General features: G+C 40.2%; 1 protein-coding gene across 1 annotated transcript in view; it reads right to left on the reverse strand.

Moving 5' to 3' along the window:
* The window catches only part of Ccdc141 (coiled-coil domain containing 141), a 156970-nt gene that overhangs the window by 94902 nt on the left and 48605 nt on the right, over window positions 1-13463 (reverse strand). Inside the window, exon 6 of the mRNA XM_032903542.1 lies at window positions 1587-1703. Within this exon, the coding sequence (XP_032759433.1) occupies window positions 1587-1703 (117 nt within the window). The remainder of the gene's footprint in view (window positions 1-1586; window positions 1704-13463) is intronic.

The raw sequence follows: 13463 nt of genomic DNA on the forward strand, positions 1-13463 counted from the left end.
TATATTTATGTGTGGGTATATATTGTATATATATTGTATACACATACATATATAGTATATATACACATATATATATGTATATATATATATATATAGTATGATGTGACCAAAGTTAATGCTAGTAATTAAGTTAGAATATTCACCTCCACCAAGGCTTTCGAGGAAAGTGGGAATATCTGGCAAATTACTGCTTTGACATTGCTGCAGCTTGTCTCATTCTTATTCAAATAATTCTGACAATCGTGAAAAGAAACAAATGTGTTCATCTAGGTTTCTGACACAGCAAGTTCATGACCCTTTTCTTTTCATACACTCTGTAGTTTCAAATGTGAACTGTGAACAACCCCAGATGCAGTACGCTCTTACAACCAAAGTCATATGTGAACAAATATTCCAGGCTAAAGAACTCTCATAACTTCATATGCACAGTCACTGAACTCCAAGTACCTCTAACTTATGTGAGCATGATGGCTTTGTTCCTGTGATTTTAAAAGTAGGTATCCTATGCAACTTGAATCATTCCTGGTTCATTCTCACTGATAAAGTGTGAGTTTGATACATACAGAATAAATTGCTATATTACTTCAATGAAAAACCTTAACATGTAAATAAAGCTGAAAGTGTTTTATATGAGCAGTTATTACAGGGTAAATTGTCTTTCACAACTGCACGTTTTAACAGTCACTTAAACATTGAGACTAGACTTTTGAAGGCCTACAATATACTTGTGGCATTCAACCACATCAAGAAGGTCACATGAAACTAAGAATATCATGTCCTTAGAATCTTTAACCCTAATTAAATAAATCTAGCCCTGCAAGCCTTCCATCAAGTCTCAAGTGAGTAGATGGTTGTTCTTCCTTGCTTTCAGCCACCAACTAACAAGTGTTTCACAGCTTTCATGACTTCACTTAACCTGTTACTAATCACCTATGATGTTCTAGGTGTAATTCCCTGTACTAATTCACCAAAATAATCATTAGTTCTCTACAGACCACCTGCAAATGATGCCTGGCTGGGAGCCACTTTCTTGGGAAACAGAGGAATGTGAAGCAAGTGGGGAAACCAGCAAGGTGACAGTACAATGTGCAGAAAACAACCAAACAAAACCATCGCACCAGCAAAGAAACAACCTGCAGAAATATCGTGAAGCTTAATACTGAAGGTCTTGGATTGGACAGAATCGAATTCCACCTCTGCCTGGCATGAGATGCAACTTTGATGAAGATACTCTCTATACCCAAGTTTCTGATTTGTTTGTTTCAGTCAAATCATTAAAAAAATAAAAAAGATAAACTTCTTAGGGGTCTGTGATCATTATAACATGTGAGTGTGTGTGTAGATGTCTGTGAATAAGTATGTGATGTGTGTGTGTGTGTGTGTATGTGTGTGTGTGTGTGTGTGTGTGTGTACAAGCTGTTGCCTTACTGTTGTCTAGAAGTTACTGGGTCGTGTCATTACCTAATGCTCTAGCAATCATTTCTATGCAAACAGTGGATTGTTCATTTTTTGTCCCCTATAAATGATTCAAACCTATTTCAAGAGCAATCCCATTTGCACTTCCCACTAACCATAATGTATCTTACCTTTGCTTTGATGGTCAGGTCCTCGTGCTTACGAATTAGCTCTTTGTTGTCTGAAAGGGATGAACCCAGACTCTGTTCCTGCAGATCTCTTATTGTTTTCTGAAACCAACAAGAAACCTGGGAAAGAGGTGAGAAGAAAGAACCAATATTTAAACGATTGGGATAGAGGATTTGAACTCAGACATAGTACCTTTCAAAACAAAGTATTTCAATGTATTTCTACATACACTGATTTATATAGGATGTTACTATCATCCAGGTCTTTAATGTTCTCTTATTTCAGCCTCTCAATGCTTAAGGAAAAATAGATGAAATAAATCAGATAAGAGTACAGGGCTCGGCTCCCTTGGCAGCTCAGTGGATTTATAAGGCATGAGGAAATGAGTCAGCATTTTCTCGGAAAGCAACAGTACATCCCATGCAGTCCATACATCTGGCTTCCTTTTCAATAGAAATTTCTTTCTATATATAAACACGAATCTGGATATGGTTACACAGACCCAATTAAAGATATTGAACAGTGTATGTGGAATCATGTTTTCTAGTATACAAAAAGAAAATTCAAAAGTACTTCACTTTTAGTAGCTGGCAGAAATCTGTACTGAGAAATGAAATGGAATAGTTGTTAAACTCCACTGACATTGTAAGAATAGGACTCAGATACCAGATACATGTATAGGGTACGCGACACACCGTATCAAAACAACCAAATTTTGTGGTGAAACTTGAATGCAGCAGTAAATATTTACTTTAATTTTTTTAATTGATTAAGTTTGGAGAAATGCTGACATTTGAACCTAGGATCTCATACAAACAAAACAAGCATTTTGCCGTTAAGCCTGTAGGGTTGCATTTTTAGCGAGGCCGAATTTTAGGAGACATTATAACTTGATGCCAGACTTCTGACTTAAGACTCCTGAACACAAGAACCTTGATAGCCATAAAATGAATTGCAGCTAGATGTGTACTATCTGCTTCTGTATAGTATTATCCCTGAATCATATCAGAATGACTAATTTGTAAGAGAGTGTGCTATAACGTAGATATGTTGCCAGTTTGTTTGAGAGCACCATCTTCGTTTTTCTCAGTAAGCCCACAACAAGAGCAATATAATCAGACGAACGCACAGAAGAAGCAAATGAATTTGGAGAGCTGAAGCAGTTTATCTAGAGACAGATGGTAACAGCAGAGGAAGGATCTGCCCCAAGTGTACATAATTCCAAAATCCATGCTCTTCCGCTGTGCCCCACCACTATGCTCATGTAACCTACAGTCTTTCAGCCCTGTTATCTGGGGATATTGTTGCCAACCTCAAAGATGAAAATTGGCAGCCTGCTCCAAATGGTGGGCTTAGCCAAGAGTCATACTGTGTCTTTCTGAGGCCTTAGTTATCTTGTCTGCACAGTCATGGGCCTTCTTCCAGCTCCTGTAACAGGAAAGAATGCATGAAACAGGCGGCTGAGGAAAGGGTGTCATGTCTAAAGTTCCAAACTGAAAATGTGCCTCACACTCCGCAGATGGCAACAGTAGAGGTTCACCCTAATAGAATGCCTTAAAATGCCTGTGGGTCATGAGTGAGCTGGTGTGGCAGCTGATCTTGGGAGCAGAAGGTCTGAACTAACTCAACGTTTTCCCAGCACAGAATAGGGAATAAGTTATGAAGCAACAGGGTTTCTCCAGCTTACCAAAACGTTTGCCCTTTATCAGTGCAAACAAAAACCCTACATTTACCCTGTAGCTATTGTCATGTGAAATTAATCTTCTTCATAATATTGGTAATGTATGTGATACATATTTCACATTATATAAACATGTATATAGTATTTTTATATATTTATAATTCCTTGAAGCCATTTTTTCTGGTATCCAATTTGAACTAGATAAGTACAATATACATATAAGAACCCACAGAGGGCACTTAATGAAGAGCACTAAATTTTTTTTTACTTTTATGTAAAATAGTTTCTTACAACAGTACCAGTGAGTGCTTACAAAAATGTGACCAGAGGAGTGATTAGAGAGTTTTCCTCAAAGAGAGCATAAATATAACTATCTCCTGGAGATTACTTAGTTGTTGAGGACTAGAAGTGAGTGTTTTCTATTCCTAGCTAAAGTTGGGGTGGGGGTAGACTTCTCAAGAATGTTTTATTGTGGGCCAGCTAATATGAATGCTGAGTGAATAAAACAAAGGAGGAAGCAGGTGTTCCTTAATCTCCCTAAACAGGTGAGAAGCCCGGGGCCTCAGATAATCCTATTTAATTTGTGAGTCAAAAATTTGTCATCTAACACATGTCAGAGATGATGAAATCTAGAAGGGAGGGAGAGAGATTCTGTGATTTCTTTCTTTCTTTCTTTCTTTCTTTCTTTCTTTCTTTCCTCCTCCTCCTCCTTCTCCTCCTCCTCCTCCTTCTCCTCCTTCTCCTCCTTCTTTTGGGGATATGGATCTTACCATATAGTTAGATATGGAAAGGCTGGCCCTGAACCTTGGCTCATAGACCAGGTGGGCTTCCACCTCACAGAGTTCTGCCTTCCTCTGCTCCCCAAGTGCTGGGATTGAAGGTCTGCACTGTTACAACAGCTGGCTTTGATTTGTAAATAGTGTTGACTGACTTCATCCTGTAGATTTGACTGACACTATTTCACCCTTCAAAAGCTAGTACTCCTACCGAGCAGTGCCTTGGAAGTAGAAAACTATGGTGATAGTCAGTATATTTTGTTCTGCCTTTCAAGACACATGGCTCTCTAGATCTTCCCCCTTTTTTTCTGACCAGATACACCAGGAAAAAACACAAACTGGTATGAATGCTTAAAGTAGATCGTCATTAGCCAGTTCCATCTCATCATGAGGCACTCAGCCACATGAGTGGCCTCATAGATCAGGTTTACCACCTGTGCTATTGAGATGCACACAAACGGGCTCAGAGTCCTTCTCCAGCTAAAATAAGACACAAAATAACCACAAGAGTATCCACCACAGTGCTCTGATACCCAGTCAGTCACTCACTACATCCCACAAGCAGTTACTACAGACAGCTGCACGGCTATTCCAAGGGTGCTTTTTATAAGCCTTTAAATTGCACCAGTTGCCATCCAAAAAGCTTGAGTGATGAGTCCAGCCAGTGAACCCTTCTGCAGAATACTGCCACAAAAGGAGGCATGTGGGGAGGAAGAGAGAACAGAAAACATTCAGAGAAGTCACTGGAAATTGGATCTGTGTATCAATCAATAGGGTAGGGAGAAATGAAAACTTTCCCTTGCCTGTCTCAGTCCTTACCATCCAGCCTCACTCAACTCATGAACTTACAATCACTCTGTTGGTTGGCATGGCTTCTAGGTCTTTAGAGGAGACAGGATTCAGTCAGAGGAGATATGGGGCAGATCTTTTGGGTGGCTGAGACACCCATTGGAGGGTGAAGACAGAGAGAAGTGGGTCAATAAGGATACAAAGAAGAAAGGAAGGAAGACGAATGGATGGACGGATGGATAGATAGATAGATAGATAGATAGATAGATAGATAGATAGATAGATAGATAGATATAGATATAGATATATAATGTTTTACTTGTTATGTGGCTTTCTACTTTTTAAATATTTCTCCTTTTTACACTTCTAACCACTGGGATATTTAAAACCACATATATCTATTATATTATATTTTATTTGGCTGGCTATGTTAGTCAACGGAACTCAGAATATCTTTAGTTGTTAAGTGTAAATTTGAAGAGTGACTCAGATTTAATTAAGGAGAATTTACACAGCAGAGCCAAGAGAAGGGTGGAGTGAGGTATTAGTCAGCACACACTCAAGGACGTCCAGGTTGGGGTGAAGATCTAAGGAGCCTTTTGCAGACTTTGACTGATCTCATCAGCTAAGTGTTGGAAGGTGGTTTTAGATGCCTCTGCAGACACGGCAGAACTATTCACTTCAGCTTATTAAAAACTACTTCTTTTTTTTACTGGAAGAGGTTTGGTTCGTTTCAGTGTGGGGAACTGAGGGTATGTAAGAATTGAAGGGAGGGGTGAACCAGACTAAGAACTAAACAGGAAGTTGAAGACTGCTGTGTGTGCTAGCCTTGGACAAGGAAGGGCTTATCAGTTGCACATTCTACCTCAACCATGCCTACTAAAAGAAATAAATAAAGAAAAAGAAGATGGTGAGCTTCTCAGAGGCAACAGGCACTGCTCTGTGCACCTTACAATGTTACCTCAGCCATTGTCCACCCTCTTCCTGCAACTGAGACAGCCAATGAGGAAACCAAGGAACAAGGGTGAATCACTTGCCCAAGTTCATGCAACCAGCGAGGAGGGTTGGGGGCAGTAATGCCCTCCCTGGTTGGATTCCATGTTTTCTGTTCCAGTATTTATTTTTCTCCCCATCACACCCTTCTGTTGAAACAAAGGATTCTGGAGAAGTCCATGTCTACGAACATTCTTAACATTAAAACAGTAAGGCAAGGCTGCAACCATAGGGTCTGTTGGAACATGACAGCACCATCAGGGGGCTCAACAGAAACTGCACTTAGAGAGGACAGTGGAAGCATTTATGTCAAGCCGTCAGAAACCAGTCATGGGCAGAGGTGGTCGACAGCACTCAAACTAAGACTTCTATTTTTGCAAATGATACACAGTTTAAAACACAGAGAATATAAGAAGTATAGAGTGTCCTGTGAAGGTCAAAGACGAAAAGTCTGGAAGCGAAAAAGGTGAAGGGCTGTGGAAGCCAGAAACCCTGCCCCAGACTGCCACAAGCAACCTGCTTCTCTTTTCAGCAATTTGTTCTAGAAACTGAGATGAGGTTTAGTTTTTACCTTTATTTAAAACTATTCTAGGCGAGGCGAGCTAGGAAAAAAAAAAGAAAGAAAGAAAGCATTCTAACCACCTTAACAGAAACACATTTAAAAAATAATGATCTCTTCAAATTACTTTGGTTTTCTCTTCCTTGTACAGAACAGTTTTTGGCACAGAACCAGCTACTGTTCAGACAAAAGAACAAGGAAAGAAAGAGATTGGCAAAGAATAAAAAGGGCATCAGGTTTTCTGTGGGGTTTTTTTGTTTTGTTTTGTTTTGTTTTTTATCTTCCTCGGCCCAAGCATTTTTGACAGTCTTCCATCCAATTACCATAAACACCAACATGTTTGCAATTATAGCCGGTGTCACAGTTCCAATGTCTACTTTGATTCTACTTTCTTTTGCTTAGAGCAGAGGAAACAGTTGTCTTTATCTTGCATTAGGCAATCTGGTCAAATGTGCTGTGGTGCTTAACGAGGCGATAAGAAGACGTGAGAAACCCACCTGTCACATCAGGTGGGAACACTAGGCTGCAGAGCCAGAGTGCTGATTCTGTACCACAGGACTCAGGAGCTGGATTGCTGCTGTGCACCTGAGTCATCTGGTCTCAACTGGCTTTTCATACATAGAGGATAGTAGCGAGATGTACAAACAGGCTGACCTACACTTGTCACAAGGGGTGGTGTTTCAGTCAACCTCAAGAAGTCAACCATTCAACCACCTTCAAAGAAGGTGGTTTTCAAAGAAAAACAGTTATGAGCAATCAGTCCAGACATCTCTGTAGAACATACTTGCTCTTTGCCCACGTCACCTTTTTCACTTGGCTATAACTAAAACCTGTCCACATGCAGAGTGGGACAGTCTAAACCACTTTGTCCCAGTTGTGCCTGATTATGGAATCTCTGTGAAGCTAATTATGAAGTTAAAAACTAGATTTGTTGCAATGTCATCTTTTAATGTTGCCAAAATTTTGTACTTTGATTCTATTTTTAGAAACATTTTTGAATTGATACAATTTTTTAGCCTATTATCTGGGGGCCTAGTTTCAAGTTTGAGGAGGACAATAGTCACATTCTTTTGCAGAATTTGTAAGCCTTTCTCAAATTACTGCAGTCAGCAGGAAAGTATCACTGTCTCCCCAGATTCTCAAATCCTAGGCATCTGGTGACAGGTGGCAGGCAGGCGGCTGGAACCGTTTGTCAGGAGAAAAACTGGTTACTTTATAAATACCCTCACAGATAATCTTCCTATCTAAAATTTACATTAAAAAAGCCATCTACTTAATTATTCTGTTTATATTAGCATATAATGCCCTCTGGCATCTGTATTCCAAGTATAATGATACTAAGGGCTCTTTCCTTTTCAATATTGCCCTCAAATTGTGGGATTGTTTGTTTTTGTTTTAGGTTTTGGGCAGGCTCTTTAACTACACCTAATTGCTAGCAGAAAGCTGCATAGTCCGGTGAATTAAAAAGTCTCTAGACCTGAATTTTATTTTCAATGATACCTCTATCTCATTGTGGGGAAATTCAGAGCAATGGAAAAACCTCTTTATTCAAGAAAGAGGATGGAGTCCTATACAATACGAATCACAGTGCCAAAGCTACCTAAGGCAAAGTATTCCAGACACAACTTAGTTCCACTTTGTGTTGGATAGTTTATGTCAACGTGACCCAAGTTAACATCATCTGATAGGAGAGAACCCCATTTAAAAAAAAATGTCTTCTTTCTTACAGGCAAGCCTGTAGGGCATTTTATTAATTAGTGATTGATGGGAGAGGGCCCAGCCCATTTTAGGTAGTACCATTCCTAGGCTGGTGGTCCTGGATTTTAAAGCAGGCTGAGCAAGCCATGGGGAGCATGTCAATAAGCAGCATCCCTCCATGGCCTCTGCATCAGCTCCTGCCTCCAAGTTCCTACCCTATTTTGGGTTCCTGCCCTGATTTATTTCGATGATGAACAGTGATATGGAAGTGTAAGCCACATAAATCCCCCCCCCCAAGTTGTTTTCCTCATGGTGTTCATCACAGCAACAGTAGTGAACTAAGACACACTCTTAGGACCCTGGAGATCTGGACCAACTCTACTCCTGTGTGGAGATAGAGAGACAGACACTAGGACTAAGACCACAGCTTGACTCTCTCGCATCACCATCCCTACTCCTAAGTCAGACAACTTGGTGGATTTCATATACAGCTTTAGTTCTAACACAAGTTGTTAGAAGAACTTCCCCATTGAAAATATGCACACCCCAAATGGAACAACTATAATAATACACTGTAAAAAAAGTTATTTAAATTGTATGGGCTATTTATTTCTGGGATTTTTTTTATTTAATATTTTGCAGCAGGGCTGACCATGGGTAATCTATCCAGGTGACAAGAATGAGTCTAATGAGCATGTGGTCAAACGTAACAAGTACAACTGTGCTAAAGAAATAGCTAAAAGGCAGAGTTAAAGAGATTTTGCTAGTTTGAATGAGAATACCACCCCCCTCCATTGGCCCAGATATTCAGAGCTTCCTTTCCAGTAGGTGAAGGATTAGGAGGTGTGATCTTGTTGAAGGAGTCATGTCACCTGGGATGGGCTTTGAGGTTTCAAAAGCCAAGGCCAGGGCCAGCTCTCTGCCCCTTCTAGCTCCTATGAATCAGATGTAGGCTCTCACCTACTGCTCCAGCACACTTCCTGCCTGCGGTCATCATCCCCTACCCTAATGGTCATGGACTCGCCATCTGAAGCTGTAAGCGAGCCCCAGTTAAATGCTTCCTTGTATAAGTTTCTCTGGTTGCGGTGTTGCAGAGAAGGGTGATGTTTGAACTAGGCCGGATACCCAGCTGCTTCTGTTCTCTCACACATAGAGTGAGGCTAATTCATCCAGCAGGTTAGACATGAGCTGGGGTCTGGATAAAGTGCAGCTTCACGCCAGCTCTTGCTACAGCTCGAAAATGACATACAGTGAATGCTCGAAGATTTATTGAACATCTAGATATCAAGTAGTGCTCTAGTAAGCATTATGCATTCCATATATTTACATACATAATTATGTCTTTATCTTTATAACAAGTGAATAGATAGCTCCCATTATTAGCCTCATTTAACACAAAGAAAAAATAGCATGCAGAGGCTAATAGCCTTGCTGGCGAGTATAAAAGCCTAGAAAGGTATCCGTGCCCTCTGCCCCAGAGCCCCTGTGCTATGGCCCTTGACAAGGCTGAAGCAATGATGACCAGCACTCACTCTAGTCAGCAAGCGTCTAGCACTTTCAGAACGCCAAGCTCCTCCTATAAACATTAAGATACTTTGCATTTCCTGCTAACAAAGAATTAAAGAAGAATTCCAGGCACGTCCAGTGTGCCAAAATAAAATTCTATGTTACGTTTTAAGCTACATATGGATTGATATTTATGTCTGCTATTGGACCAAACTCCTAGATTCCAGTATCACTGAGCTAATTATAACTCTCCCTCACTCCCTCCTATTTTTGCCTTACAGCAGACTGTATTAGAAAAATGTACTTAAAGAAAAAAATTTAAGCTTCTTAACTCCGCCTATGCTGTCTCATAATAACTTACGTTGGCCACTCATTCGGACTCTTCGGTAAATGAGGAAGCAGCAGCATGTGCCGGAAGACACACAAATAAGCAAATGTGTGTTCCTACACAAACTCTGGAAGTGTCTCATAGGCACAAGATCACATGCATCGAAGCCAGACATTTACAGGGCATCTCAGAAGCCATTTCTGCAGCTAATAGGGAATATGGGATCTCATAGTGGCTGTGCTGTCCCCCAAAACTCTGTTACTCTCCCCTCCTTGCAAAAACATACACAAATTTATATAGGTACACCCTGGGTATTAGAAGCAGAGTGCCTGCCCCCTGTCTTAATTCTCTAGATGCCCTTGGCATTGCCTTGCATAAAGAGGCCACGAATAACTCGGTTTTAGTATATTTGTTTGCCTCGCTTATGCCTGATTGGAACAATTGAGAAAAATTACATTCATAAATCTTCTTGCCAAGATAATTAATTATGCACAAAATATTCCATGCTGCTTCTGATTTTCATTAACGAGGCAGATTATCTGCAGACTAAGATGCTGCGATGGCTGGGAAGAAAGGGCAGGTTGCTGTCTGTCAGCGTGAAACACGCGCACATTGTCTTACACATGAGAAACACTGATAAAGGAAGGCGCCCAGGGACCGTGCTTTTCAGATGATCACATCCCAAATAAGACAGAAAAGGAATTCATTTCCACCCACTTCCCTTTGTGAGTAATGAACATCTCTAGTTGCTATCATGCCAGTCTTTTAGCTTCCTTCCCCCTAAGAGAATTAACTGACCTTTTCAAAAGCATCAGGCCACAAGCGTCCAGAGTCACCAAAGTATCAGTTGTCTCAAATAATCCTTAGGGGAGATGCCTCGGATGGTCAGACATCCATGGTCTTTGTTCTGTTTAGTCATCTCCTTTCTCTTTTTCTTAAGTGGATAGAATAATTGACAGAGCTGCCATGTTGTTAACGTATCTGTTCCCAGTCCTTATGCCCCATAAAACAAGCGCAGCATGACAGGACTCTCCTCTTAAGTTGCCACCATGTTCTAGGATTATCGGGTATGTACAGGAATATCACGTTCTTCTCCTTAACTCCCTAGCAATCTCTCCATCCGGTGTCCACGCTGCCAAGTGCAGCGCTATATTATCTATATCATCATCTACATCATCTATATCATCATCTATATCATCTATATCATCAATATCATCATCTATATCATCTATATCATCTATATCATCATCTATATCATCTATATCATCTATATCATCTATATCATCACCTATATCATCATCTATATCATCTATATCATCTATGTCATATCATCTATATCATCTATATCATCACCTATATCATCATCTATATCATCTATATCATCTATGTCATCTATATCATCTATGTCATCATATCATCTATATCATCTATGTCATCATATCATCTATATCATCTATATCATCTATATCATATCATCTACAGCACTATGAACAGAACATTTTCAGCTTTTTGGATACTACATTAATGTCTACTTAGACTGATGACAATCAAGGCTGCACACTTAAAACTTTTATAGTTCTACCTCCTCACCGAGGGGACACTGCTTACGTCATGTTACAATCGATACAATAGACTCATCAAATTTCTTATTCTTCTCTTGACCCAAGGATATGTCTACTATTTGGTTATTTATAAAAGCCATATTAGTTGATCGCCTTTGGTTTTGCTTATGTTTTTCTGTTACACACACACACACACACACACACACACACACACACACACACACACTCTTCATAAACATGGCTAGACTTGTGCTGGAATCAAAGTCCAAAATGGGCAGACCATATGCCAAATGCTTACCTCAATCATCTGAGTGGACAGTGCTCCCAACACTTCCAACACATGAAAATTAGTATGCAATACAGCTAGGAAAATTCTGATGTTTAAAAAAAAACTGTAACTGAGTGCCCGTCAATGAATATGGCTATTAAGACTATAAAAGTTGTTTATTTGGCTTTACTTTTATGAATCCAGAATAAGTAACAAGACTGTCCTTCAGTCCGAGACCAATCTTTACCTGCTCTGGGAAGTATGGGTGTTATCTTGGACCTACACTCTCCCTCTAAGGTACAAGGACAAAAAGTGCTGTCCTGATACAGCAGTTTCTATATGCCTAGACTGTCCCAAGTACTGGACATTAAAAAAAAACCTGACTTGGTCATCCTAATAAGACTCCAGGCAATTACTGTTATATACATTTTTAGAGATAATAGAATTTCAGAGAATTTAAATAATGGCTCAGTTACTCAGTTGATAAATGGTGCAGCCATAATTCAAACCCACCTAGCAGTCTGGCCGGAGGATGTGTGTTCTCATAAGCATGAAGCATAGTTATTATTAATTGCTCTTGCTGCTGCACTGCAGTTAGCGAGAGAAAATGCGCCATGGACCGTTTTAAGAGAACAAGTCTAACTTTGTGTTTAAGGCAATAACTATCTTACTCATCAGTGAGTTATATTTAAGCACTGTTTAGTCTTACCCAATAATTATATTAGCTTTGGCTCGGGACTGTTAGGAATGGAATACAAATGGACGATCCATCATCTTCTCCATGAATGGATCTTCTTGCTAGGCCTATGGGGCATCCAACAATGTATACCATCGAGGGGCCCCAGCGTGTGTGGTATCACTAACCCTGGGGAAGGAATTCATGTAAGTTTAGCTGAAAAGAAAACAAAGAAACTAGTGTGTGCTATATGTTTGTGCACGCTATTGTGTTTTGTTATTAGAACAACTCGCTGATTTTGTATTATTCTCAGTTTAAAGATAAGGTCTCACAATGAAATACTGCTATATGTTTACTGGAAAGGCCAGTAGAATCCACTGTAGGCAGAGAAATGGAATGCAGAAATCTCATTCATTGCCGGCAGAAAACACAACTAACTTTGGATGGCAGGAAGCATATTCTAAGCACACTGTCCAACACATGCTCCTTGTTATTTCCTCAAACGAACCGAAATCTAACTTGACACTAAAACCTACACATGGCTGTTTATTCACACTTGCCAGAGTCTGGAAGCAACTAAAATGTTCCTTAGCAAGTGAGTGGAAGGATAAGCAGTTGTATATGCAGACAATGGGGTATGAGTCAGCCCCAGACGGACCATCGGCTATCAAGCCATGCGAAGGCAGAAGAGAAACTTAATTGCTTATTACTGGGTGAAAGGTAAGTTAGCGTGAAAAGCTACATAATGTATGATTCCAACCAGACAATCTAGGTAAAGGAGACCAGTGTACACAGCTGGGGAGGGAGGGATAAACTAGCAGAGCACAGAGGACTTGAGGGGCAGTCGGGTTATTCTGCATCGTATTATAACGACAGACATCGGCCATTATACATCTGTCCACATTCACACAGTGTACAACACTGAGGCTGAACTTCAGTGGATACAGTACCCTAGATGATAATGATGCCTTAATGCTTGAACATCAGCGGTGCTAACGTCCTCTTCAGGTAGAGGATGCTGATAATACGGTCGCTGGGGTGGG

The sequence above is a fragment of the Rattus rattus genome, chromosome 5 (genome assembly GCF_011064425.1).
Source record: "Rattus rattus isolate New Zealand chromosome 5, Rrattus_CSIRO_v1, whole genome shotgun sequence".
Lineage (NCBI taxonomy): Eukaryota > Metazoa > Chordata > Mammalia > Rodentia > Muridae > Rattus > Rattus rattus.